Source organism: Lagenorhynchus albirostris, chromosome X, assembly GCF_949774975.1.
Source record: "Lagenorhynchus albirostris chromosome X, mLagAlb1.1, whole genome shotgun sequence".
Classification (NCBI taxonomy): domain Eukaryota; kingdom Metazoa; phylum Chordata; class Mammalia; order Artiodactyla; family Delphinidae; genus Lagenorhynchus; species Lagenorhynchus albirostris.
The window spans coordinates 96,348,876-96,374,638 of NC_083116.1; the positions used below are offsets into that span (position 1 = coordinate 96,348,876).

General features: G+C 38.8%; 1 protein-coding gene across 5 annotated transcripts in view; it reads left to right on the forward strand.

The window, feature by feature from the left end:
- Nucleotides 1–25,763, forward strand: part of MED14 (mediator complex subunit 14) — a 74,698-nt gene that overhangs the window by 16,761 nt on the left and 32,174 nt on the right. For 4 of the 5 annotated variants that reach the window (XR_009538434.1, XM_060137528.1, XM_060137527.1 and 1 more), the window contains exons 9-16: nucleotides 493–643; nucleotides 1,085–1,196; nucleotides 4,867–4,992; nucleotides 6,810–6,888; nucleotides 15,660–15,819; nucleotides 19,456–19,650; nucleotides 20,040–20,174; nucleotides 22,552–22,628. Coding sequence is in view for 4 of the 5 variants with exons in the window: in XM_060137528.1 (XP_059993511.1) it covers nucleotides 493–643; nucleotides 1,085–1,196; nucleotides 4,867–4,992; nucleotides 6,810–6,888; nucleotides 15,660–15,819; nucleotides 19,456–19,650; nucleotides 20,040–20,174; nucleotides 22,552–22,628 (1,035 nt within the window). In the remaining variant the exon portion in view is untranslated. The remainder of the gene's footprint in view (nucleotides 1–492; nucleotides 644–1,084; nucleotides 1,197–4,866; nucleotides 4,993–6,809; nucleotides 6,889–15,659; nucleotides 15,820–19,455; nucleotides 19,651–20,039; nucleotides 20,175–22,551; nucleotides 22,629–25,763) is intronic. The other variant, XM_060137529.1, reaches the window with a different exon arrangement.

Sequence of the window (25,763 nt, forward strand, 5' to 3'; positions counted from 1 at the left end):
TCATACCAGATTGCTAAAAGACCATTAGGTTAGATTATCAGGTATCATTTTTTAAAAAATCCTTGCTTATCACAGTGTTATATTTTGAATTGCACCTTTTAAAAACTTTTGGGGAAGTTTTTTGGGGGAAAATCAGTTTCAGGCTGTTTTCCAATCCTCTATTCCCTATTTGAACTTTGCTTGATTCCCATTTTCTGTAAAGGAATCAAAGGTGAATAGACACCACTTAAAGATTGTTTTGGCCTTTTTGTGTGTGTGTGCATGTGTTTTATTTTTAAATTCTGTGTCTGTGTTTTTTTTTAATGTAGTAAATCATATTGTGTTGGATTACAGAATAGCTGTTTTCCCAATATTAATATTCCCTCAACGAACAGTGAGGACCTGCCATGTTCTAGACTCTGGATAAGGTGCACAATAGACTGTCTCTCTTTTATTCCAGAAGTTAACAGACTGTGTTGGAAAAAATTCTTAATATTTCTTTTTTCTCTTTAGTCAACAGGTTCTTGGGAGAAAAACAGGAACAGCATCTGTTCACAAAGTTACAATTAAAATTGATGAGAATGATGTCTCCAAGCCTTTACAGATTTTTCATGATCCTCCTTTGCCAGCTTCTGATTCCAAATTAGTAGAAAGAGCCATGAAGGTAAAAGAACTCAATATATTTCAATATTGGTTTGATTAAATGAATATAGTAATATAACTTACCATTTATACTTAAACTGTTAGCACAAATCCTTTAAAATACCTAATTGTTCCTAAAACCCTTTATGAAACTTATTTTAAATGAATGTTATGCTTGTACATTTGTTGTGGTTGTTTTAACATCTAATATAATTTTTAAGATGTTCTTTCAAATTCTGTAATTTAGATCAGATCTATAGTTGCCAGAATGTTAACTGTAGCCTTTAAGTTATCAATACCATTTAAATTTATTTTTTTAATTTTAAGTTTGCTTTCTTTTACTGGTTAACACTTAATCATTGTGATTCTAAAAGGAAGTATCTTGGAGCACAATAATCTACTCTCGGGCTTTTAAAGTAAAAATGTTTAAATTGCACATACAATTCTGTTCTTGTTTATGCAGATTGATCATTTATCAATAGAAAAACTCCTGATTGACAGTGTCCATGCACGAGCTCATCAGAAGCTCCAGGAACTGAAGGCCATTCTTAGAGGTTTCAATGCCAATGAAAATTGTAGGTTCTTTTAAAATGGCATTTCTGTCTTTCTTTTGTTTAAATTAGTATCCACTTTTATTTTCTGAAGAGTCTTTCTTAATGATTTTTTTCCTGATATACGGATTTTGTTGTAGAGGCTGCATTTTAATTCGTGATCTACCAAGCTTGTCTTAATTTTTCCCTTACTTTCTTCTTTTTCATTTAGCTTGACCTTATTTTTGAAATGTATGTATATCAACTCTCCTTAAAACTTTTCTTTGCTATTGAAATAGAAGCTATTTTAACATTTTAATATGAGTCTTCTTTCGTTTTTTCTTCTAAAAGGTTAAGGCAGCTTTGCAAATATTTATAATGTATTTATGAAATAATGCCTGTTTGAATGAAGCAAAATATATCCCTTGTCTTTTTAAAAATGTTTTTGAGTTGTTAATACATTAACAGGATTCAAAATAAGAAATAAAGATATGCACACATAGTGAAAAATCTTCTAATTACCTGGTATATTCAGAGCATATGGGGACGGTCAGTCATTTACAAAGTAAGTGCTTTCATTCTAGGAATATCGTTTCACAGTATTACAATGAGCATATTTACTATTCCTACCCCAGTTTTTGGCTGTGATTACCTGGTGCCCACAGTATTTTTGCAATCTTAATTTTTCTAATTTTAATTATTTCTAATTTTTCAAAATAGTGAAATTCTAAAATATCATTGGGATTGTAGAAAATTGGGGTTTATGATCTTTTGATAGGCTCTGGTTTACTTTAGTATCATCTGTAAACAAGTCTTAGTAAGTAAAAAAACCCTCAGTATGATTGCCTGGGGGATATTTAAACTACTTTGAAAAATGGACTGAACGTGTGTTTACCTAGGAATAGTTTTGCGTGTTGTTCACGTAAGTTGCGAAGATTTTTCTTTAGCAGCATTTTGTAGAGATGTCACTGCTTGAGTAGCCAAAAGATGTGGGTTCAGCTGCTCTTCTACTCTTGAACAAGTCACTTAAATTCTTTGGGCCCCATTCTCCTCATCTGTAATTTGAGGATGTTAGTCCAGGCTCTTCCTGGATCTCTTACTGTAGTGGGAGTGTGCTACAGTAGTGGTTTTCAAGCCCTACGAGTCTGTTGAGTCCTCAGTGTTAGAGAAGGGTGCTTTGGAGACTGTTTTGAAGGAGAGGGAGGTTTCTGCACGTGGGGTTTGGCCCCTCAGCCCTGCTTTAATCGGAACAATTCTGGAAACAAGGACTGCTGTAGGAAAAGGTCTGCTGACCCACCATTTTAGGACATATGCTTTAACTGTTTTTTTTAAATTCACGTTCATGCATTTATACTCTCATGTAGTCTTACTTGATCTCTTTTGTGATGGGAAAGCATGCTTTAGTCAGATCCTTTGCTGGGACCAGCCAGGGACCATAGTCTGTTCTGCGAACCCCTTAGTGCAATTACCCTTAATTAGCTGGCTTTTCTTCCAGCTCCTCACTAGAATAAGCCGAGGAAATGAGTAGCTCGGGAGAATGGAGCATTTCAAGGAAGGGCTAGGGGAGTGTGCAGATAGCAGGTTTTAGACAGCCCAGGGGGCATTGTGTGGTTTCTTGAGGGTGGGAGATGTGGGGTGGGAATGTCTCAGGGAAGGGTAGGCAGGACTCTGGGAGAGCAATTTTAAAAAGGCAGTTCAAGGCACTAAAGGTAACTTGCCCTGCAGCCCCTTCTCATCATCACCTGACTCTAGGAAGCCAGGGTGCTCTCCCTTGGGTTGTGCTCTGTCAGCACCAGATTTGGGGTCTCAAGGTCAGTTCAGAAGCTGTGAACCACACACAGCCATTCCTAATTGGGCTTAGTTGCTTCTCTTCAGTCTTCCCACTTTATATTATTGTCTGTTGGTACATTCCTCATCTTGTCCTCAATAAATAGATAGGGAGAAATGAAAGAGGAGATTTGTATATATTCCTGCTGCAGGAAGAAGTGTGCAGCTCAGTCATTTTGCACGGCCTTTCATTCTCCATAAGCTTCTCCATTCTGGATACACTCCATTAAAACCTGTTGCCTTTAAATGCTTAAGGCCTTATATATTTTATTTTCTGTAAAGAAAAATACAGACATCGGCAGCCATAAAATATGTTCAGAGATGTACATCAAAGTATTTTCTATCTTTTGGACTGTGTTCTCTGTATTCTTCTCTGATGCCCTATCTTCAAAAATATTTAATTTTGTTAATTAGATTGAAATTATAGTTGTCATCCCACTTGTCAGAATTAGTTTTACTCCGTTGCTACACTTTAAAAATAGTTTTGTTTTAAAGAGTACATTCCTATCCCATTAGGAATTAAGACAGTACAGATATATTTTAAAAATCAGCAACTCTGCTTCAAATCTCTAAGCACTTTTTAAATTTGTCACACTGGTCTGAATGATAGAATATTGTAAAAGAAATTCCCGTTTGTGCCTTTTTTGTCCTGTTTTTTTGTTTGTTTTAGATGAGTTATGCTGGACCTGCATGTTAAAGATTTGTATGCAAATATGTTAGATACACCTGAAAGCAGTTTGTTTTCCTCTGATTAAATATGTTTCCTGCAATCTTTTTTTGATTTATTATTTTGTTTGTATAGACAGTACCAGTGGCAACATCACCTATTTTAATTGTTGCAAATTTATAACAAGGGGTTTTGGTTTGTTTCTTTGGTACATAAATACAGAAAATGTACATTATTGAGCACTTTGCTTTCTAAAGCACCTTTAAAGCTTGTCATTGCTTCTTCCTGAACCCATGGCGTGGACAGGAAGATGTCATTGTCCTTGTTTAACAAAGTAGCACAGAGAAGTCACACCTGGTGAAGGGCTGGACCTACGCTACCACTCTACTCACTCCCTGCCTTTCTCCTGCAGTGTAGCTTTAAAGGACTGTGGTAACCAGAAGAGCATATTCCTTTAGCAGGTCATCAATGTGATGAGCACATGGTGTGCTTTCAGGACTTTGCTCCTTTACTGGATTGTGTTATACCAACTTGTGAGATTAAGAGGAAAGTTAATCGGGCCTGGTGGAAATACTGTGAAACTCTAGAAAGAGTATATTGGCAGCTTTGGGAATTTGTGTTTAGCAGTTGCCTCTGTTCTTATTTCATCTGTGACTTGAAAATGAGGTACATAAATAACTTGAAAAAATCTTTTCCTTTATAATCAATGTTTAATAGCGTTCAGAGGTTTTTTTAAATACATGGGCCCTAATTGCCAGAAAAACCTCTCTTTATGAAAAATGGCATTAAAAATATTTAGGCCATAAATGAAGTTTATTCTATTTACCAAACAATATTTTTTTCCCATTATATCAGAAAGAAAATCCTTCAAATTAGCTTATTAGTAATTACTGAGTGAAAGTAAAACTAGAACTCAGCTCACTGATAAGGTTAAATTTTCACGAGCTATTTTAACCTTTTTAAAGGAATCTTGGAGGGTTTTTTCTTTGCCGTAGTATTTGAGATGGGTGTGTTTGTTTCAGGTCACCTTGTAGATTACATTCTGCTTTTGAGCTACTAAGTGATGTAATATTACTAACCCAGTTTAGCAAAATTATGTTTTTCCTGTAACATTCAGGATCATTCAGCAGTTGGTTCGTTTCTACTCACTGAGAAATATATGTATTTTTTGGGGGGGGTGGATATTCAGATAGAAATATAACTTAATTCTTAACTGTTCAGCTTCCATAGAGACTGCACTTCCAGCTCTTGTTGTTCCCATCTTGGAGCCCTGTGGTAATTCGGAGTGTCTACACATTTTTGTAGATTTGCATTCTGGAATGTTCCAGTTGATGCTTTATGGACTTGGTAAGTTACTAAATGATAGACTCACTCAAGGTAAAGAAAAATACTTTTAACAAAAGCAGAATAAAAATTTTTTGCCATAAGGTATTGGGAGGGGTGGTATAAACAGTGTATGGAAAGTAGATATGGAAGGAATAACTCTGGCTGATGTCTATTCCTTGGGGCCCATTTTAACTCTCTTGTACCAGAAGTGAAACTTCCCAGTATGAAGTACATTCATGTTGTTTCTCTTATGTAAAAGTAATAATATTGATGGCTGATCTTTTCTTAGATTAACTATTTTACCACTAATAGTAGGGTGTCATGGAGAAGACTACAATCTAATGTCATTCACAGCTGAAGAACAAATTTATGACAGTATAAACATCTCAGATGACTCAGGGTACAGAATCCTGTAGGAAAGGATTTTTTTTTCTGGCTTAAACACAGTAGAAATTGAAGTTTGATTTCTAGCATGTTCTGTTACCAAGTTGGTGTTCTGAAATGATGAAATACTAGGAACTTAGTGTTTTTGTATTGCTGATGGAATAGTGTTCTTGAATATGTTAGCACATTTACCATTTGAAATTAATATTACGCTAGATAGATTGATGAAAATAAAAGGCTTTCTGGTTATATCGTATGGCTATGTCATATGGCTATAAAGATAGATTTTTCTATGAACTGCTTATGGAACACTGGCCTCATTACTTTGAATCACATCACATTTATGATGGCTAAATGATAAGTGACACATTAGGAAATTGTTGTTTGCTCTTCAAAACTTTATTTAACTGTTTTCTTGATGATTAACACAGTACATACTCATAAGTAGAAAAACTAAACATGTAAAAATGAGAGAAGCAAAAAAGTAGTTGCCTGTTGGTAATTATTGTTTTTAGTGGATATATGCTTGTCTTAGCTCAGGCTGCCATAACAGGGAACCACAGAGTGGGTGGCTTAAATAACAGAAACTTATTTTCTCACAGTTTTGGAGGTTTCAAGTATGAGATAAGGTTGCCACCATGGTCAGGTTATGGTGAGAGCTTTCTTCCTGGCTTATAGTCATCAGCCTTCATGCTGTATCCTCACATGGCAGGAAGAGAGAGAGAGCAAGCTCTCTGGTGTCTCTTTATAAGGGCACTAATCTTATATGAGGGCCTACCCTCATGACCTTATCTAAACCTAATTATCTCCCAAAGGCTCCACCTCTAAACACTATCACATGAGGAGTTAGGGCTTCAACATATGAATTTGGGGGGATGCAGTTCAATCCATAGCAATGCTCTTCTAATTTTTTCTATACTTCTTTCTTTAGTTGAACTCATTTTATATTTTGCTTTTTGCTCAACATTCTATTATTGGCATTTTCTAGGTCATTAAAAATTCTAAGTGACATTTAGCAAGCTAATCTTCAGCCAACAGATCGTGCTTATGCCAGAGATCATTTGTGTTTAATAAATAAACATTTTAATGGAGTTTTATAATTTTTAAGGTTCTAAGTCTAGTAATACTATGAGTTTGAATACATACAAATTAATAATATTAACTAATTAGACTAAGAATTTTGGTAATTAAACTATAGGCAAAGAATTAATTCGTGTTGTTTGTTACTTGTTCTTCCTGCTAATGTACATTTGCTATTAATTATCCCTAAATGTTAAAGAGGGAAAACAAATTAGGTTAATTTATGCCTCATGATGCGTTCCGTTTAGTTTTTCTCTGACTCAAAAATAACACTACTTTCTGCCTAAAACAATAATTTTCATTTAAATTTTGGGCTACCTGGATATCTTGTGTCTCATGTAAGCAATTAATTAATGAAGTACTTTATGTTATAGACCAGGCCACACTGGATGACATGGAGAAGTCTGTGAATGATGATATGAAACGGATCATTCCTTGGATTCAGCAACTTAAGTGAGTCTATGTAGTTCAAAACTAAAAATGGAAACTTCTTTTGACAAGATAATATTTTCTTCTCCATCATTACTCTTGATCACCCACTATCCTTAATGTTTATGACATGAAACTTGAGTACCTTTTGGTACTTAGAATCTAAATTTTCTTGGAATAGGTCCAAGATGGCAGTGCTTTGTATCAAATTCCCCTCTAGAGCAAATATAGGTATGAAGGGCATGACACTCAGCTTTGATTCACTCAGCTTTGACACTCACATTTTCTCCTGTGCAAGCACTCTCCCAAATACTTACACAATGAATTTTATTGTATCTAGTGTTCTTTGCAGTAGAGTCTTATTTGCTCTTATCTGGGATAATCTTCATGGTATGAATCTACCAGCTGACACTTTCAGAGTAGTCATTTCTGCTTCTCTAATACTGTCATTCAGTTTGTCTCAGAATCCTTTGAATGCTTCAGACTGTTAAACTAAATAAAACTGAAAATGGAGCTAGAGATAATTGTGTGAGGTTTCATTACCACCCTGGTACACAAAGGTACCATTATGGCAACTCTAACAGACTCTTTTTAAATCGATAAAACAGAATTCCAAGGGATAAAAATAAATATCAGCGATTAAAACCAAACTGGCAAATGGCGGGGTGGGGGAGTGGGGGTGTGGGGGTGTGGGGCCAGACTGTTCAGTGGGATTTAAATACTTAAATCTTGATAATTCACATCTTGCATAACTTAACGCTTTTGGGCAGTTCCAGCTAGTAGAAATATAACCTAAAACCAGAAAGTCAAGCTCCAAAAGCTTTAAACTTATCAAATGTGTACCTATACTTAAACTCACATTATTTATAGGAAAGGTCCCCTGGTTGTCACTTACAGTGGTGCTTCTCAGATGATCTTTGGTGAATGACCAGTTTATCACTAATCTATCATGGGGCGTTAAATTTTTTGAAATAACTATTGAAACATAATGTACATATCGTAAAATTCAACTGTTTTAAGTGTACAGTTCAGTGACTTGTATTAAATTTACTGAGTTTTGCAACCATAACCACAATCCAGTTTTAGAACAATTAGAACATTTCCGTTGCCTCAAAAAGATGCTCATTTACAGTTAATCCCCATTCCCAGCCTCAGCCCCAGGCAACTATGAATCTACTTTCTGTTTTTGTAGATTTTTCTTTTCTGGACATTTCATATAAATGGAATCATAAAGTATGTGGTCTTCTGTGACTGGCTTCTTTCATTTAGCATAATGTTTTGGGATTCATCCATGTTGAAGCATGTACCAGTACTCCATTCCTTTTTATGGCTAACTAACATTCCCTTGTATGGCTAGGCCACATTTTATTTATCCATTCATCAGTTGATGGACATTTGGATTGTTTCCACTTTTTTGGCTCTTATGAATAACACAGCTGTGAGTATTCATGTGCGAATATATGGCTAGACTTCTCATTCCACTAGGAATGGAATTACTGGATCATACAGTAAATTTAAGCTTTTAAAGAAGTTGCCATACTAGTATGCAAAGTAGTTGTGCCATTTTACAGTGACATCAGCAGTGTATGAGGGTTTCCATTTCTCTACATCCTTGTCAGCGCTCATTACTGTCTTTGACAGTGGCCATCCTAGTGAGTGGGACAGGTGTCTGACTGTGGTTTTTACTTACATTTTCTAGGGACTAATGGGGTTGGGCATCTGTTCATGTGATTACTTTTTTTTATAACATGCAATGAAAACAAATTCTAGAAAAAAGAACTGAAAAAACATGTTCAAAATATAAGCCTCCATTTTTTTTATTAGAGTGAACAGACATAAAATTGCATTTCAATACATAAAATCAGAACAAAAAATACAAGAAAAAAATTCAAAATCTATATATTTTTCATTGAAAGTGAACATATACAGACAAGATACTCTTCACTCAAATTTGTTTTTCTTTTTTTTCTTTTTTTATCATCTTTATTGGAGTATAATTCCTTTACAATGGTGTTAGTTTTTGCTTTATAACAAAGTGAATCAGTTATACATATACATATGTTCCCATATCTCTTCCCTCTTGTGTCTCCCTCCCTGCCACCCTCCCTATCCCACCCCTCTAGGTGGTCACAAAGCACCGAGCTGATCTCGCTGTGCTATGCGGCTGCTTACCACTAGCTATATTTTACGTTTGGTAGTGTATAGATGTCCATGCCACTCTCACACTTTGTCACAGCTTACCCTTCCCCCCCCATGTCCTCAAGTCCATTCTCTAGTAGGTCTGTGTCTTTATTCCTGTCTTACCCCTAGGTTCTTCATGACATTTTTTCCCCTTAGATTCCATATATAGGTGTAAGCATACAGTATTTGTCTTTCTCTTTCTGACTTACTTCACTCTGTATGACAGACTCTAGGTCCATCCACCCCACAACAAACAACTCAATTTCGTTTCTTTTTATGGCTGAGTAATATTCCATTGTATATATGTGCCACATCTTCTTTATCCATTCATCCGATGATGGACACTTAGGTTGCTTCCATCTCCTGACTATTGTAAATAGAGCTGCAATGAACATTGTGGTATGAGTTTGAGAAGGATAGGTATTAGCTCTTCTCTAAATGTTTGATAGAATTCGCCTGTGAAGCCATCTGTTCCAGGGCTTTTGTTTGTTGGAAAATTTTAATCCCAGTTTCAATTTCAGTGCTTGTGATTGATCTGTTCATATTTTCTATTTTTTCCTGATTCAGTCTTGGCAGGTTGTGCATTTCTAAGAATTTGTCCATTTCTTCCAGGTTGTCCATTTTATTGGCATAGAGTTGCTTGTAGTAATCTCTCGTGATCTTTTGTATTTCTGCAGTGACAGTTGTTACTTTTCCGTTTTCATTTCTAATTCTATTGATTTGAGTCTTCTCCCTTTTTTTCTTGATGAGTCTGGCTAATGGTTTATCAATTTTGTTTATCTTCTCAAAGAACCAGCTTTTAGTTTTATTGATCTTTGCTATCGTTTCCTTCATTTCTTTTTCATTTATTTCTGATCTCCTCTTTATGATTTCTTTTCTTCTGCTAACTTTGGGGGTTTTGTGTTCTTCTTTCTCTAATTGCTTTCGGTTCAAGGTTAGGTTGTTTATTCGAGATGTTTCCTGTTTCTTAAGGTAGGATTGTATTGCTATAAACTTCCCTCTTAGAACTGCTTTTGCTGCATCCCATAGGTTTTGGGTCGTCGTGTCTCCATTGTCATTTGTTTCTAGGTATTTTTTGATTTCCTCTTTGACTTCTTCAGTGATCACTTCGTTATTAAGTAGTGTATTGTTTAGCTTCCATGTGTTTGTATTTTTTACAGCTCTTTTCCTGTAATTGATATCTAGTCTCATAGCGTTGTGGTCAGAAAAGATACTTGATACGATTTCAATTTTCTTAAATGTACCAAGGCTTGATTTGTGACCCAAGATATGATCTATCCTGGAGAATGTTCCATGAGCACTTGAGAAAAATGTGTATTCTGTTGTTTTTTGGATGGAATGTCCTATAAACATCAATTAAGTCCATCTTGTTTAATGTATCATTTAAAGCTTGTGTTTCCTTATTTATTTTCATTTTGGATGATCTGTCCATTGGTGAAAGTGGGGTGTTAAAGTCCCCTACTATGAATGTGTTACTGTCAATTTCCCCTTTTATGGCTGTTAGTATTGGCCTTATGTATTGAGGTGCTCCTATGTTGGGTGCATAAATATTTACAATTGTTATATCTTCTTCTTGGATCGATCCCTTGATCATTATGTAGTGTCCTTCTTTGTCTCTTCTAATAGTCTTTATTTTCAAGTATTTTGTCTGATATGAGAATTGCTACTCCAGCTTTCTTTTGGTTTCCATTTGCATGGAATATCTTTTTCCATCCCCTCACTTTCAGTCTGTATGTGTCTCTAGGTCTGAAGTGGGTCTCTTGTAGACAGCATATATATGGGTCTTGTTTTTGTATCCATTCAGCCAGTCTGTGTCTTTTGGTGGGAGCATTTAGTCCATTTACATTTAAGGTAATTATCGGTATGTATGCTCCTATTCCCATTTTCTTAATTGCTTTCGGTTCGTTATTGTAGGTCTTTTCCTTCTCCTGTGTTTCTTGCCTAGAGAAGATCCTTTAGCATTTGTTGTAAAGCTGGTTTGGTGGTGCTGAACTCTCTCAGCTTTTGCTTGTCTGTAAAGGTTTCAATTTCTCCATCAAATCTGAATGAGATCCTTGCTGGGTAGAGTAATCTTGCTTGTAGGTTTTTCTCCTTCATCACTTTAAATATGTCCTGCCAGTCCCTTCTGGCTTGCAGAGTTTCTGCTGAAAGATCAGCTGTTAACCTTATGGGGATTCCCTTGTGTTCTTTGTTGTTTTTCCCTTGCTGCTTTTAATATGCTTTCTTTGTATTTAATTTTTGACAGTTTGATTAATATGTGTCTTGGCGTGTTTCTCCTTGGATTTATCCTGTATGGGACTCTATGTGCTTCCTGGACTTGATTAACTATTTCCTTTCCCATATTAGGGAAGTTTTCAACTATAATCTCTTCAAATATTTTCTCAGTCCCTTTCTTTTTCTCTTCTTCTGGAACCCCTATAATTCGAATGTTGGTGCGTTTAAAGTTGTCCCAGAGGTCTCTGAGACTGTCCTCAGTTCTTTTCGTTCTTTTTTCTTTATTCTGCTCTGCAGTAGTTATTTCCAGTATTTTATCTTCCAGATCACTTATCCGTTCTTCTGCCTCAGTTTTTCTGCTATTGATCCCTTCTAGAGTATTTTTAATTTCATTTATTGTGTTGTTCATCATTGCTTGTTTCATCTTTAGTTCTTCTAGGTCCTTGTTAAATGTTTCTTGCATTTTGTCTATTCTATTTCCAAGATTTTGGATCATCTTTACTATCATTATTTTGAATTCTTTTTCAGGTAGACTGCCTATTTCCTCTTCATTTGTTAGGTCTGGTGGGTTTTTATCTTGCTCCTTCATCTGGTGTGTGTTCTTCTGTCTTCTCATTTTGCTTATCTTACTGTGTTTGTGGTCTCCTTTGTGCAGGCTGCAGGTTCGTAGTTCCCATTTTTCTTGGTGTCTGTCCCCAGTGGCTAAAGTTGGTTCAGTGGGTTGTGTAGGCTTCCTGGTGGAGGGGACTAGTGCCTGTGTTCTGGTGGATGAGGCTGGATCTTGTCTTTCTGGTGGGCAGGTCCACATCTGGTGGTGTGTTTTGGGGTGTCTGTGGACTTACTATGATTTTAGGCAGCCTCTCTGCTAATGGGTGGGGTTGTGTTCCTGTCTTGCTAGTTGTTTGGCATAGGGTGTCCAGCACTGTAGTTTGCTGGTCGTTGAGTGAAGCTTGGTGTTGGTGTTGAGATGCAGATCTCTGGGAGATTTTCACCATTTGATATTACGTGGAGCTGCGAGGTCTCTTGTGGACCAGTGTCCTAACGTTGGCTCTCCCACGTCAGAGGCACAGCACTGACTCCTGCCTGCAGCACCAAGAGCCTTTCATCCACACAGCTCAGAATACAAGAGAGAAAAAGTAGAAAGAAAGAGGATAAAAGAAAATAAAGTAAGATAAAATAAAATAAAGTTATTAAAATAAAAATTATTAAGAAAAAAATTTTTTTAAAATGTAAAAAAAAACCGGACGCACAGAACCTTAGGACAAATGGTGAAAGCAAATCTATACAGACAGGGCTTCCCTGGTGGCGCAGTGGTTGAGAGTCCGCCTGCTGACGTAGGGGACACAGGTTCGTGTCCCGGTCCGCAAAGATCCCACATGCTGCAGAACGGCTGGGCCTGTGAGCCATGGCCGCTGAGACTGCGTGTCCGGAGCCTGTGCTCCGCAACAGGAGAGGCCACAATAGTGAGAGGCCTGCGTACTGCAAAAAAAAAAAAAGCTATACAGACAAAATCTCACACAGAAGCATATACATACACACTCACCAAAAGAGGAAAAGGGGAAAAAATAATAAATCTTGCTCTCAAAGTCCACGTCCTCAATTTGGGATGATTCGTTGTCTATTCATGTATTCCACAGATGCAGGGTACATCAAGTTGATTGTGGAGATTTAATCCGCTGCTCCTGAGGCTGCTGGGAGAGATTTCCCTTTCTCTTCTTTGTTCGCACAGCTCCCGGGGTTCAACTTTGGATTTGGCCCCGCCTCTGCATGTAGGTCACCTGAGAGCGTCTGTTCTTCGCTCAGACAGGGTGGGGTTAAAGGAGCAGCTGTTCGGGGGCTCTGGCTCACTCAGGCCAGGGGGAGGGAGGGGTGCGGATGCGGGACGAGCCTGCAGAGGCAGAGGCCAGCGTGACCAGCCTGAGGGCGCTGTGTGTTTTTCCAGGGAAGTTGTCCTTGGATCACGGGACCCTGGCAGTGGCGGGCTGCAGAAGCTCCCGAGAGGGGAGGTGTGGATGGTGACCTGTGCTCGCACATAGGCTTCTTGGTGGTGGCAGCAGGGGCCTTAGCCTCTCATGTCCGTCTCTGGGGCCCGCGCTGTTAGCCCCGGCTCGCACCCGTGTCTGGAGCTCCTTTAAGCAGCGCTCTTAATCCCCTCTCCTCGCGCACCAGGAAACAGAGGAAAGAAAAAGTCTCTTGCCTCTTCGGCAGCTCCAGACTTTTTCCCGGACTCCCTCCCGGTTAGCTGTACTAGCCCCTTTCAGGCTGTGTTCACGCCGCCAGCCCTCTCCCTGCGCTCTGACCGAAGCCCGAGCCTCAGCTCCCAGCCCCGCCCGCCCCGGCGGGTCAGCAGACGAGCCTCTCGGGCTGGTGAGTGCCGGTCGGCACCCATCCTCTGTGCAGGAATCTCTCCACTTTGCCCTCCGCACCCCTGTAGCTGCGCTCTCCTCCGCGGCCCCTAAGCTCCCCTGCTCCCGCAGTCTCGCCCGCGAAGGGGCTTCCTAGTGTGTGGAAACCTTTCCTCCTTCACAGCACCCTCCCACTGGTGCAGGTCCCATCCCTATTCTGTTGTCTCTGTTTATTCTTTTTTCTTTTGCCTTACCCAGGTACGTGGGGAGTTCCTTGCCTTTTGGGAGGTCTGAGGTCTTCTGCCAGCATTCAGTAGGTGTTCTGTAGGAGTTGTTACATGTGTAGATGTATATCTGATGTATCTGTGGGGAGGAAGGTGATCTCCGAGTCTTACTCTTCCTTCGTCTTCCGCCCGTAACTCACTCAAATTTTTTTTTTCTTCTGCAAAGTCGTAACAAAAAAGTTGAGTGAGGGCTTCCCTGGTGGCGCAGTGGTTGAGAGTCCGCCTGCCGATGCAGGGGACGCGGGTTCATGTCCCGGTCTGGGAAGATCCCACATGCCGCGGAGCGGCTGGGCCCATGCGCCATGGCCACTGAGCCTGCGCCTCCGGAACGGGAGAGGCCACAACAGTGAGAGGCCTGCGTACCGCAAAAAAAAAAAAAAAAAAAAAAAGTTGAGTGAAATAGCAATCCCATATATGCTTTGAAAGAATATCTTGTATGTATTATTCACACATTTATAATTTATATATATTACATTTGTAATAGATTTAGATTTTTAATGTGGCAAATGAGCTTGTTTCTGGTTTGTTGTAATTAATCTCGGTTGGATTGTTGATGACGAAAATCACAGGAGATAATGTGTATCTTAAGTGTTTCCATGGTTTTTTTAAAATAACATCCATAGTAGAGATACCAGTCTCACAAAGGTATGTTGATGAGAGTGGACGTAGAGATCTGAAAGCAGTTTTTGCAAGTTCAGAATATTCGTTTTTAACTGTCATCCAGAATGAGGCAAGTATTGGTGTATTTTAAAAATTTATTTTCATTGTTTTATTAATAGTTCTAGCAATTGATCCTGTGAAGCTGTAGTTAAATTTGTTTTTCAGGGTGAAAAAGCAGTTTCCAGATTCTATACATTTTGGGGGGTAATAGTTGACAAAGTGCCCTTAAAATATTATATTACTAAACATGGTTTTACTGTACATGACTAGTACATATTTTGTATCACATGTGGCTCACCACAGAAATGCAACAACATCCAAACTGGTCTGTGCCCTGTTATGCAAGGCAAGCCTAGTGATCGTGATCTTGGATGTTGTGGCACTGTTATGTTGCTATGAAAAGCTTCTATATTTGTATTCTTATATTTTGAGTTGTCTCATTGTGGATCAGTGAGAGTTTGTGTACCAATCATTTTATCCCTTTTTCACATATTATATGGTATCCTAGCCTCAAGGATAGACAGTCAGATAAAAGGAATAAGAGGAGTACTGTAGTAGAAGCATCAAAGTGAAATCTGGTGGCTTAACTGAGAGAGCGGGGAAGAAGGTAAGCAACACTTACTGGCACCTGCTAGGCATACCTGTCACTTTATTTGCACAGTATAAAAACTGGGACTGAATATCTCCAGTGATACCAGAAAAATGAGATACTTTTATACTTATTGTTTGTTGTTCTATTTTGTTTTATAAACACTTCAGGCATTTTATAAAAGATGTTGAGATTAGTTTGTGCTGTCTTATAAAGCATAGGAAATCTTTCATCTCCTATAATAAACTGATACAGTGTCTCAGCCTTAATACTAGTTAATTCTACCTTATTAATTAAAATCCATTCACACTGCAGTTTAAACTCCTTAAACTAGAACTAGAACTAACAGTCCAGTACAAAACTAGAGGAATGATTCATCATTATGGTCATGTGTCCTTTTACTAGTTCAGTTAAATTTCATATTAATTGGTTTCTTAGTGGTCTTTAATCTATTTATAAATCAGTAGCGCACAGTTAATCAGAAAAGTCTATGATTTTGTGATTTGGATTATCTCTTTTAAGGTTTTGGCTTGGACAACAGCGTTGCAAACAATCTATAAAACACTTGCCTACAATAAGCAGTGAAACATTGCAGCTGTCCAATTATTCAACCCATCCTATTGGAAACCTTTCTAAGAATAAGCTGTTCATTAAACTTACCCGTCTTCCACAATACTACATCGTAAGTATGCAAAGGGGTGATTTGGGTGATCGAGTTCAGTAATTCTATTAGTATCTTGAATAATTTATTGTTTGGTTTAACTTGCAAACGTATTTTATTGGATATTTGAATTTTGTATGGTGATTCTCAACCCAGTAGAGGGGAGAGAGATGGTAGGGATGAGGGAGAGAGGAAAATCATGTCTGTAAGAAATTATATAATGATTAGGCAGGGTTGGTGAATATAAGGTATGCCCCTATCCCTCACCCTAGGATCTCTCCTGTAGTGAGGCCTAGTTTCTGCTTGGAATGAGGCATCTCTGTGTAAGAAAAAATTTGAAAGCAACTACTGTGAAGGTTTGGAGATGTTTTGGTGTCAGATAAACTTGTTTGGCTCTAATCAAATGTTAACTTGCATAACGCTGCCTTTTAAATATGGCTGACTAAAGTAGCTTTATTTTCTCATCCTTAATTGATTGAAGGCATATATATCCATTTTATTGATTGCACGTACCTTTCAGTACACTGTAAAATCCTCATTCCTTTTACACTCCAGATGTTTTCTAGTAGTTTCTTTGAGATCATTGAATTGGTTAAAATTTGAAAGAGTTTGAAATATGGATTCATATATTTTATAAATATATTTCCTGCTTGTAGAAATTTTTGTGTATACCAAGTAGCTATTTCTAGATAAGATTCTAAGGTGTTTGAAACAACTTAATTCAGGATTGTTGGTTGAAGGTAATGGGAGTGCATTTTTTTTAAGGTTTTAAGCTGTACTTTTAAAAGATACTGTCATAAAAAGGTAGCCTGATATAGCTTAAGTTAGGGTTACTTATGTCGATGAATAAGTCTGTCATTGATGTGAAGTTCACTTTTTTCTGAATTCTAAAATACCAGCTGTGGAACTAGATCTGGCGCGTGACAGAGGATTGTTGTTTCAGTTCTCTGTGAGCTGCCCGGTCTACATATGAAATGATATACATAATAATCAAACCTATGAACACACAAAGATCTTTTGTACCCAGCCACACACAGAAGTAAATGGTTATAATTTATTACTTTCTGACCTTATTTAGTATCAACAAAAAGCCAGGCTTTAAGCTTCAGTGACTAGTGATTTACTATAAAGCAATAATTTGTTTCTCATGGTTTAGACCAAAACTGAATGTATACTACTCTTCATCCTTCATCTTTCTCACTTAAGGATGATACGTTCATAGTAGTGGGAAGAACTACCATGGACATTAAGAACAGCGGAAAGTCTTCCTGCCTTTAAATGTCTTTCTGCTATTTTACTTTTGCCAGCTGTATTGAGATATAATTTATATACAGTAAAAATTCAGATGTTTTAGTGTCTGAAGTTTAAAAAATGCATACAGTTTTGTAACTGCCATCATCCCCCAGAACTCCCGCATGCTCTCCTCTATAATCAGACCCTCCCCCCACTCTCATCTAGTGACCATGGACCTGTTTTCTGTCTCTGTAGATTTGCCTTTCAGTTTCGTTTCTTTCACTCAGCATAATGCCTTTGATTTTCATCCATATCGTTGTATATATGATAGTTCATGCTTTTTATTGCTGAGTAGTGTTCCATGGTATGGATGTATCACAGTTTGTTTGACCAGCCTCTCATTGAAGGCCATCTGGGTTGTTTCCAGTTTGGGGCAATTGTGAATAAAGCCGCTATAAGCCTTTGCATATAGATTTTTTTGTGAGCATAAGTTTTCTTTTGGATAAGTAACTAAAAGTGGGATTGTTGGGTCATACACTAAGTGTATGTTTAGCTTTATAAGAAACTGCCAAACTGTTTTCCAAAGTGGCCAGAACAGGGCTTCCCTGGTGGCGCAGTGGTTGGGGGTCCGCCTGCCGATGCAGGGGACACGGGTTCATGCCCCGGTCCGGGAAGATCCCACATGCCGCGGAGCGGCTGGGCCCGTGAGCCATGGCCGCTGAGCCTGCGCGTCCGGAGCCTGTGCTAGCCGCGACGGGAGAGGCCACAACAGTGAGAGGCCCGTGTACCGCAAAACAAACAAACAAACAAAAAAAACAAAGTGGCCAGACCATTTTGCATTCCTGCCAGCAATACGTGAGAGTTCTAGTTGCTCTGCAATTCTTGCCAGCACTTGGTATTGTGATTTTTTTTTAAAAAGTTAGCTATTCGGGACTTCCCTGGTGGCTCAGTGGTTAAGACACAGGTTCGAGCCCTGGTCTGGGAGGATCCCACATGCTGCGGAGCAACTAAGCCCGTGCGCCACAACTGCTGGGCCTGCACTCTAGAGCCCGTGAGCCACGGCTACTGAGCCCGCATGCCATAACTACTGGAGCCCGTGCTCCACAATAAGAGAAGCCACCGCAATGAGAAGCCCGCACACCACAACGAAGAGAAGCCCCCGTTCGCCACAACTAGAGAAAGCGCGCGTGCAGCAACGAAGACCCAACGCAGCCAAAAATAAATAAATAACTTAATAAGTTAAAAAAACCCATAAACCACAACAGTAATTTCTTAAAAAAAAATGTTATCCGTTCTGATAGATGTGTAGTGGTATCTTATTGTAGTCTTAATTTATGCTGCCCTGATGGCTGATGATGTTGAATATCATTTCATGTTGCTAATTTGCCATCCGTATAGCTTTAGTGAAGTTCCATTTTACTTTTAATCCTTCCATTTCCTCAGGTGCCTCAGCGTTTATGCTTACGTGTTGACCAAACAATTTCCTGAAGAGAGTGTGTGGGGAGGAGGAGGTGGAGAGAAGGGAGGCAGGAACAGAGACATAAAAGTATGTGTTGGTCAAGAGCCTTGTCCAGTGGCATTCATTTCTCTCACTTCTTAAAGTATTTAGGGGACTTTTAAATTTTAGGTAGACCTTGAAAACAGTAAGCTGTTATAGTGAGTAAGAGCAAGGTCTCTGGATCCAGACTTCTAGGATCAAAACGTATCACTTCTCAGCTCTGAGACCTTGGGCAATTAACCTAACTTTTTTGTGCCTCAGTTTCTTTATCAGAAAAATGAAGATAAGAATCCCTACTTCATAGAGTTTTTAGGAGGATTAAATGTGTTAACATCTGTCAAGTACTTAGGACAGTACGTGGCACACAGTAAGCTCTGTATCAGTGTTAACTACTGTTGATGTTATTATCCTCACAGTGACTGTATATTTCAGTTGAAAAATCAGAGTTTATTTTTATATGCTTCCAAGTATGAGAGGTAGTTGTCATTTTTCTTCTGCCATAAGAGTGGAATTCTTAGGCTGTTTCATTGGTTAAGAGAGACAGCAGGGCAATTTAAAATAGATACCATTCTAGAAAATCTAGAAGACCTGCTGGACTTAAGCAGAAAATGTTTTCAATTTATAAGCTAAGGTATGAATTCAAGAACACCTAACGCTGATAGTCTAAATGTTCCATTTGCTCTAGTTTATGGTTGCATTTACTTTTATCATTGTTCTTTAGCCTGATCTATTTTTTTAGAAAACAAATTACATATTTAATTGCAGTGCCTTTTTTTTTGAGATCATGACTGACTTGTCCTTGTTTAAAGAAAAAAGGCATCCACATTAGGTATATAATTCTGAGCCCTACTTGATATAAGGAGGAAAATATCCAACACTTATCAGTTATGTCTCTGAGACTCATTTCTGATTTGGGGCCTTTTTAGGTTGTGGAGATGTTGGAAGTTCCCAATAAACCCACACAGCTGTCATACAAGTACTACTTCATGTCCGTGAATGCTGCAGATCGTGAAGACAGCCCTGTCATGGCCCTCCTGCTGCAGCAGTTCAAGGAAAACATCCAGGAATTCGTTTATCGTACAAAAAACGGGAAACAGCCTAGAAGCAGTACCAAGCGCAAGGTACGATCACATACAGAAATGAGCACAGGGTTTGCGTGTATGAACTTTGCTGTGCTCTTTAACCATTTTTAAATGGGAAAGAATTTGGTATGGTTTTTAAGATACTGAGCAGCAATAAGGTTTAGGTAACAAATGTCTATGTATTCTTGCAAATGTTTCTCTCTTAATTAATAATTATATACCATTTTCCAAAAGACAGCTTGTTAAATACATAATATTTACTACTAAATTTCCAGCGTTTAGGTCAATATTTGCTCAGTAAATATTTGTTGAATGAATTAACATTTGTTTTGGTTAACCTTGACTTTTGTTATAGTGGTACAACTGCCTTAACTAATTGCATCACATGTACTTTTTTTACCCACTTGTGTTCTTTACTTAAATTCTAGTTGTCTGATGATCTGTGTCCAGTAGAACCCAAGAAAACCAAACGATCAGGAGAAATGTGTGCCTTCAATAAAGTTCTAGCTCACTTTGTCGCTATGTGTGATACAAATATGCCATTTGTAGGACTTCGGTTGGAGGTAATTTGGGGTATCTAAGTAATTTTTAAATGCCTTGCTAAAGCTACATGAATTCCATTAGAACCAGATGGTTGTGATCACTTGTATATTTTGGGAGGGGTGGGGTTGAAATCACAGCATCTCGTGGTATACATGTAAAACATGACTTAAATTATTTCATCTCTCTGGTTCCAAATTGTGGGCCTTCTGTTCTTTGTGGAAATGGAAAGTAAATTCTTCTAGTTTAAAAAAAAAAAGACAACTTTTGAGAATTAACATCTTACTTGTATACCTCTTAGGAACATTATTTACCCTTTTAGAGATGGGTAGTTGATAAAGGGGTCGCTCATTTTTCAGTGGGTGAAGCTGTCCATATTGCTTACTAATAAAATTGGGTTCCTTTCTGAGAAGCGGGTCAGAAAGAATATTAAACTGAATTTTTACTCTTTTCCTATGGAAGAAGCAATAGACTTATGCAGAGTTAGTGTCTTTCAAGAGTACACAATCGTGATATCCAGCATGATCCCCAAACATGAAAGTAAAGGGAGGTAACAGAACCTGCATTTTTGTTTTTCCAAAAAGGGCTTTGGCCAAGGATTGGCAGCCCTTAAAAGTAATACATCAAAACCTTAATTATTTCCCTCTAGTTTAAAGTTTTACTTTCTGTAAGACTCCTCCCCTCTGTAAATTATTGGGAATGAAGAAGAGACCTAGAAACATGAAAGTGGATTATTTCAGTTGGGCTGACGATGATAGTCTTGGGAAGACTTGTTGAAAACATTTTGATTCTTTAGAGCAGGAATCAACAGACTTTTTCTATAAAGGGCCAGGTGGTAAATATTTTAAGCCTTTGTGGGTCATAGTCTTTTATTACAGCTTTTCAAATCTGCTGTTGTAGTGTGAGCCAGCCATAGTTGATATTTAAACAAATGAGTGTGGCTGTGTTCCAGCAAAACTTTATTTACCAAAACAGGCAGTGGCTGGATTTGGCCCATGAGCTGTTGTATGCCAACCGCTGCTTTATAGGGTTTTGGGATCTGAAGGCCGAGAATAAGGTGTGAAATTGTGAGGAGCAGCAGTAGCCCAGAAAATCCAAGCCCAGAAATAGGCTGAAGTAGATACTTATGTCCACAACGTCCCCGCTCCTAGAACTGTAAGCTTGACGGATGTCCTCTTGTCTGGGAACTGGCCAAAGCTCCAAAACTGTGCGGTGTCCGTGCTTGTATCTACCTAACTGTGTTGTTGGGCTTTTTCATCGTGCCATGTGGATTGGTTACATGAATGTCATTCAGTTACTCCCTTGCAGTGGGAAGGGAGGCTACATGATGCCCAGGGGCAGTGTAATGCCTCATTCATTGTCTGCTGTCTTCCCCATTACCCACAGGCTAGAAGTTGCAAAAGCTTGTGTCCTCGTAGTGTCCCTATAGACACCTGTAGGCATATGGCCTCTGTCCCCCTTCCCTGTGCTCCTATACCTGTTGCACACATAGGCCATGTAACATTCTGTAGTAGTCTACTGAACTCAGTCAAGCTCTTAAAAACGTAACTTTTTCTTCTCTCAATGAAAAAGATATGTTAAAGGTAAAAGCAAGCACATTTTCTGCTTAAAGTAATTTATATTGAGATGTGAATAACTAAATCTAGTCTTACCAGGAATGTTTATATTTCTGATCCATAGAAGAGAAGCCCTCCCACACTTTGCTTCCTTTTGAATCTGGACCCCTCCTGCCTATTTGGTCAGCAGCTATTTTCCTAAACCTCTGCTCTTCCCAGGCCCAAAGAGCAGGGCTCAGTGAAATGCTTAGGGCTGCTTTAAATCCTTTCTGGAACAAGGTGGGTATAAATAAATAAATACTCTGTCAGAGAAGGCCTGGGAATATGTGCTGAAGGCAGGCATTTCTTTGCTAGATCAGATGACTTCCTGGCATACCCAAATAACCTGCAGTTCCACTGATAAGGTCTCAGGCACTATCCCTGCATTTATCTTTTTAACTCATTTACTGAATCCTCCAATTGGGAATGATATCTCACTGGGTAAATGCATAAAGTGGAAATCTTTTCTTCTTGGGTTTCACGGAGGAAATAGTTGTTAAAAATAAAAATGTATTCCAGAAAAGTTATAAATGGAAAAATATTGTTTGTGGTTAAAAATGAGATGTGGCTATGACTCGAACTTTGTTTTCAAACAAACATAATTGAATCACACAAGAAAACCAGTCTTATTTGGTTTCCCAGGAAATCGGATGATGGGGCACAATGCTCATGCCTAATACGTTGTCAGTTTGGGACAGAGTGACTCTAGTACAGACGCCACGAGAATAGAGACAGTAGTACTTAGAAAAGGTAGTTTCCTTTGTAAAATTGGTGGTCTGACGTAACTGTGCTTTTCTGTTTTCAGCTGTCCAATCTGGAGATTCCACATCAAGGAGTGCAAATGGAAGGTGATGGCTTCAGTCATGCGATTCGCTTATTGAAGTAAGTCCCTGTCACGTGTCTGACTTGGTGCCACACACTGCAGCCACACTGCCAGTGCTGCCCCTCTCCTTCCGTGAGTCAGCATAAAGCCGAGTTCAGAACCTGCGGATGCCACAGATTTCTGCATGGAAGTACTACAGTCTGGGGGAGCGTTCTCTTTCACCTGCCAAGTGGAGATCTAGCAGCACTTGGTATTTTAGGATGTCTTTCCTCTGGCTTATCTTTCATTCATTCAACAGGTGTTTACTGAGTGTGAGTATGTGTCAGCCTTGAATTCTGAAAGGGCCCTTCAGGATGCTGTGGGTTCACATAGCAGGGGGATCTGGGCCAGTTCAGAAGTCAGGAAGGGTATCCCTGAGGAAGTACCAGTTGTACGTAGACTGAAGGAGAGGTGAGAATTAGCCAGAGGAAAGGGAGCTAGAATGAGAGTGGGCACCCCTAACCAGAAGGAATAACTGCGAAAATGAAGGCTTAGAGGGAAGAGAAAGCTCGGCATCCTGGAACTGAAGGAAGTTGGGCGTGGCAGGAGTTAGGAGAGATGAACCTAGAGACGTGAGCAGGAAGGGGTCAGATCCTGTAGGGTCTTTGTAAGTGTCCTTAAGGAATTTAGACTTTACCACAATGGCAGTAAGAAGCCATCAGATGATTTTAAGCAGAAACTGACATCATTAGATAGGTGTTTTTGAAAGCTCACCCTGATAGGGGAACAAGACTGAAGTAGCAAAACTAGTTGCTGAAATGGTTCACACCAGAGTTCTTAGTAGCGTGGACCAGAGAAAGTTCCGTAAGGACTTAGGGGACGAAATCTTAAGGGGTTGGTGATTAGATTGATGTCGAAGGTGAGAAAGAGGAGAAGGTGGCAAAGATAACTCTTAGTTTTATCTTGGGCAAATGATGGATGACAGTGATGTTTTCCAAGACGGGACCGAAGATGCGAGTTTGAAGGGGCTTTGCTAAGTTTGAGGTGCCTAGACATCCCTTTGGGCAGGCAGGGTTGTGTCTCAAGCCCAGGTGACTGGTCTGGGCAGGAGAAGTAAATGAGTCGGTACCAAGGTGAAAGTAATTGAGCTGGGATAGTAACTTAGATCACCAGGAAAGAGCACGCAGAGGGAGATGGGCAGAGGGCTTGGTTCTAAACGGGTAGAGGACAAGGGGGCCAAAGGATGCTTAGAGGGAAAACTAAGGCAGCGTGTGTGATTTATAAGGTGACCAGGATGGACTTGCAAAGCTAGAATGCCATTTAAGAGATCACCCTTTTTGGTGCACAAAGCAGTTTTCTTTTTTGGACATTTGTATTGTTTATTAGACGTTGCTTAATAATATAAATCATAGAAGCAATTTTTATTGAATTCCTGTCTGCCAAGACATGGCGGCTCTGCAATTTGAGCCAGCGGGGCTTTAATTTTTGTTACTTGGGAATCAATTTGCCCTGTGGAAGGTGGGAAGGACTCGCAGATAGCGTGCACTCCACCCATGTGTCATGGTGCTCACGTTAGATAAAGAGTTGAAGAACTAGAATAGCTGCCCTGCCTGGTTACCTTAATGCCATCTCCACAAAAAGCTTTCTGGGGAGAGAGCTGGTCTTAGAATAGACATCAAAAGGAAAATGTAAAACTTTTAATTAATTTGCCTTTGGTTTTATATTACTTCTGTCTAAAGTATAGGGTTTTTTTCTCTTTACTCTTTTTGACAACTGTAGATTAATAGATGATAACATTTGTGTTCTAGTCTCTTAGTTATATTTTTCATGTTTTGCAAGAATCTTAAAATATCTTGCTCTCGGCATTTTTACAAAAGACATTTCAGTCCCCTTTATTCTTGAACTCAAGAGAATTCATTATAGTCCTTACGTGGAGAGGAAGCAGTTCATATTTTTTAATCTTCATTTTACAATAATTTTTGAGAAAGTCTTTACTATATCCTGGCTATTGTTTCCTTTATTTAAAACAAAAGGAAAATATATAGAAATGGATAAAGAGATCTGTTTGGTACAAGCTGTCCGTTATCGGGGGAAGGAAAAAATAATAAATGTCTAAATATGATTTTATTAAATTAAAATCTGGGATAGATCTAATTATAATTAGTAAGTAATTGCTCCAATTCATTTAATCTTCAGAAACTCTTCTTTTAAGCATTTAGTCCTAGGTATATTCATATTAAATGGGAGTATGACTTCAAAGCTTTAAAATTGAGCATAGTTTTCTCCTCTTTGCTAAAAAATATGTTCTGTTCTTGTTCAGCTTATCTCCTTGAAAATCTGTTGAGCAGGCCTTCTTGCTGTATCTCTGAAAATATGGTAAACACCTTAGACTGCTCTGGTTCATGGGCCTGTTGCCTTGTGCAAACTCAAGAGCCTTGATCCCACCGCTCAGATGACACAGTCTCGAGAGCAGCATGCTCGCAGTGCCTTGTTTTGAGCTCTTAAGCAAACTTTCCACCCTCTCCTGAACTAACATTACAGTAATGGGCAGTGGTGCTGGTCCTCCAGCCACGCCCACAAGGTTTTTTCATCTCGTGATTCGTTTGCCTCTGGTAGCTTATGCAAGTAATGCACAGGCCCAGCTCTTTTTTGCAAGTTGTGTGACTCGGCTTGTCAGTTATGCGACTGAGTCCTGCATATGCACGTGCAATCTATATAAAATCCACCCCACTTTCCTTGTAGGTGCAGTTTTGCTGCTTTTACTAGCACTTTCAGTGATCTTCCTCCCCACTTTTGCACTGTGGGGACATAACGTGGTTACTGATGTTTGTAAAATCCCTCAGAACGAAACTGACACGCAGCACGTGATGGCGGAGAAGGAGCAGTGCTGATACACATCTGCCCTAGAAGACCAGAGCTTACTTTTCTAAATTTGTTCAGTATTCAGAATTACAGGAGAAAAATCAGTCAGGAGTAGCTGTTTAGATCAAAAAACTTTTTTGAAATGATAGAAATTTTCAGATATGTTAAATTCATTGTCCGGGGAACATCTTCCTCGGTTCTTAATTTTTGGCAAATATATTGAATAATAGTATTTTGTGTTTGTAATGATTTTGTCAGGTTTCCTTTTGGGGGAACCTGTTTTTTTTTTTTCCACCTCACATGATCATGCAGGGAGGATTAAAGTTATTGTTATTTCTCTCTGTTACATGTAT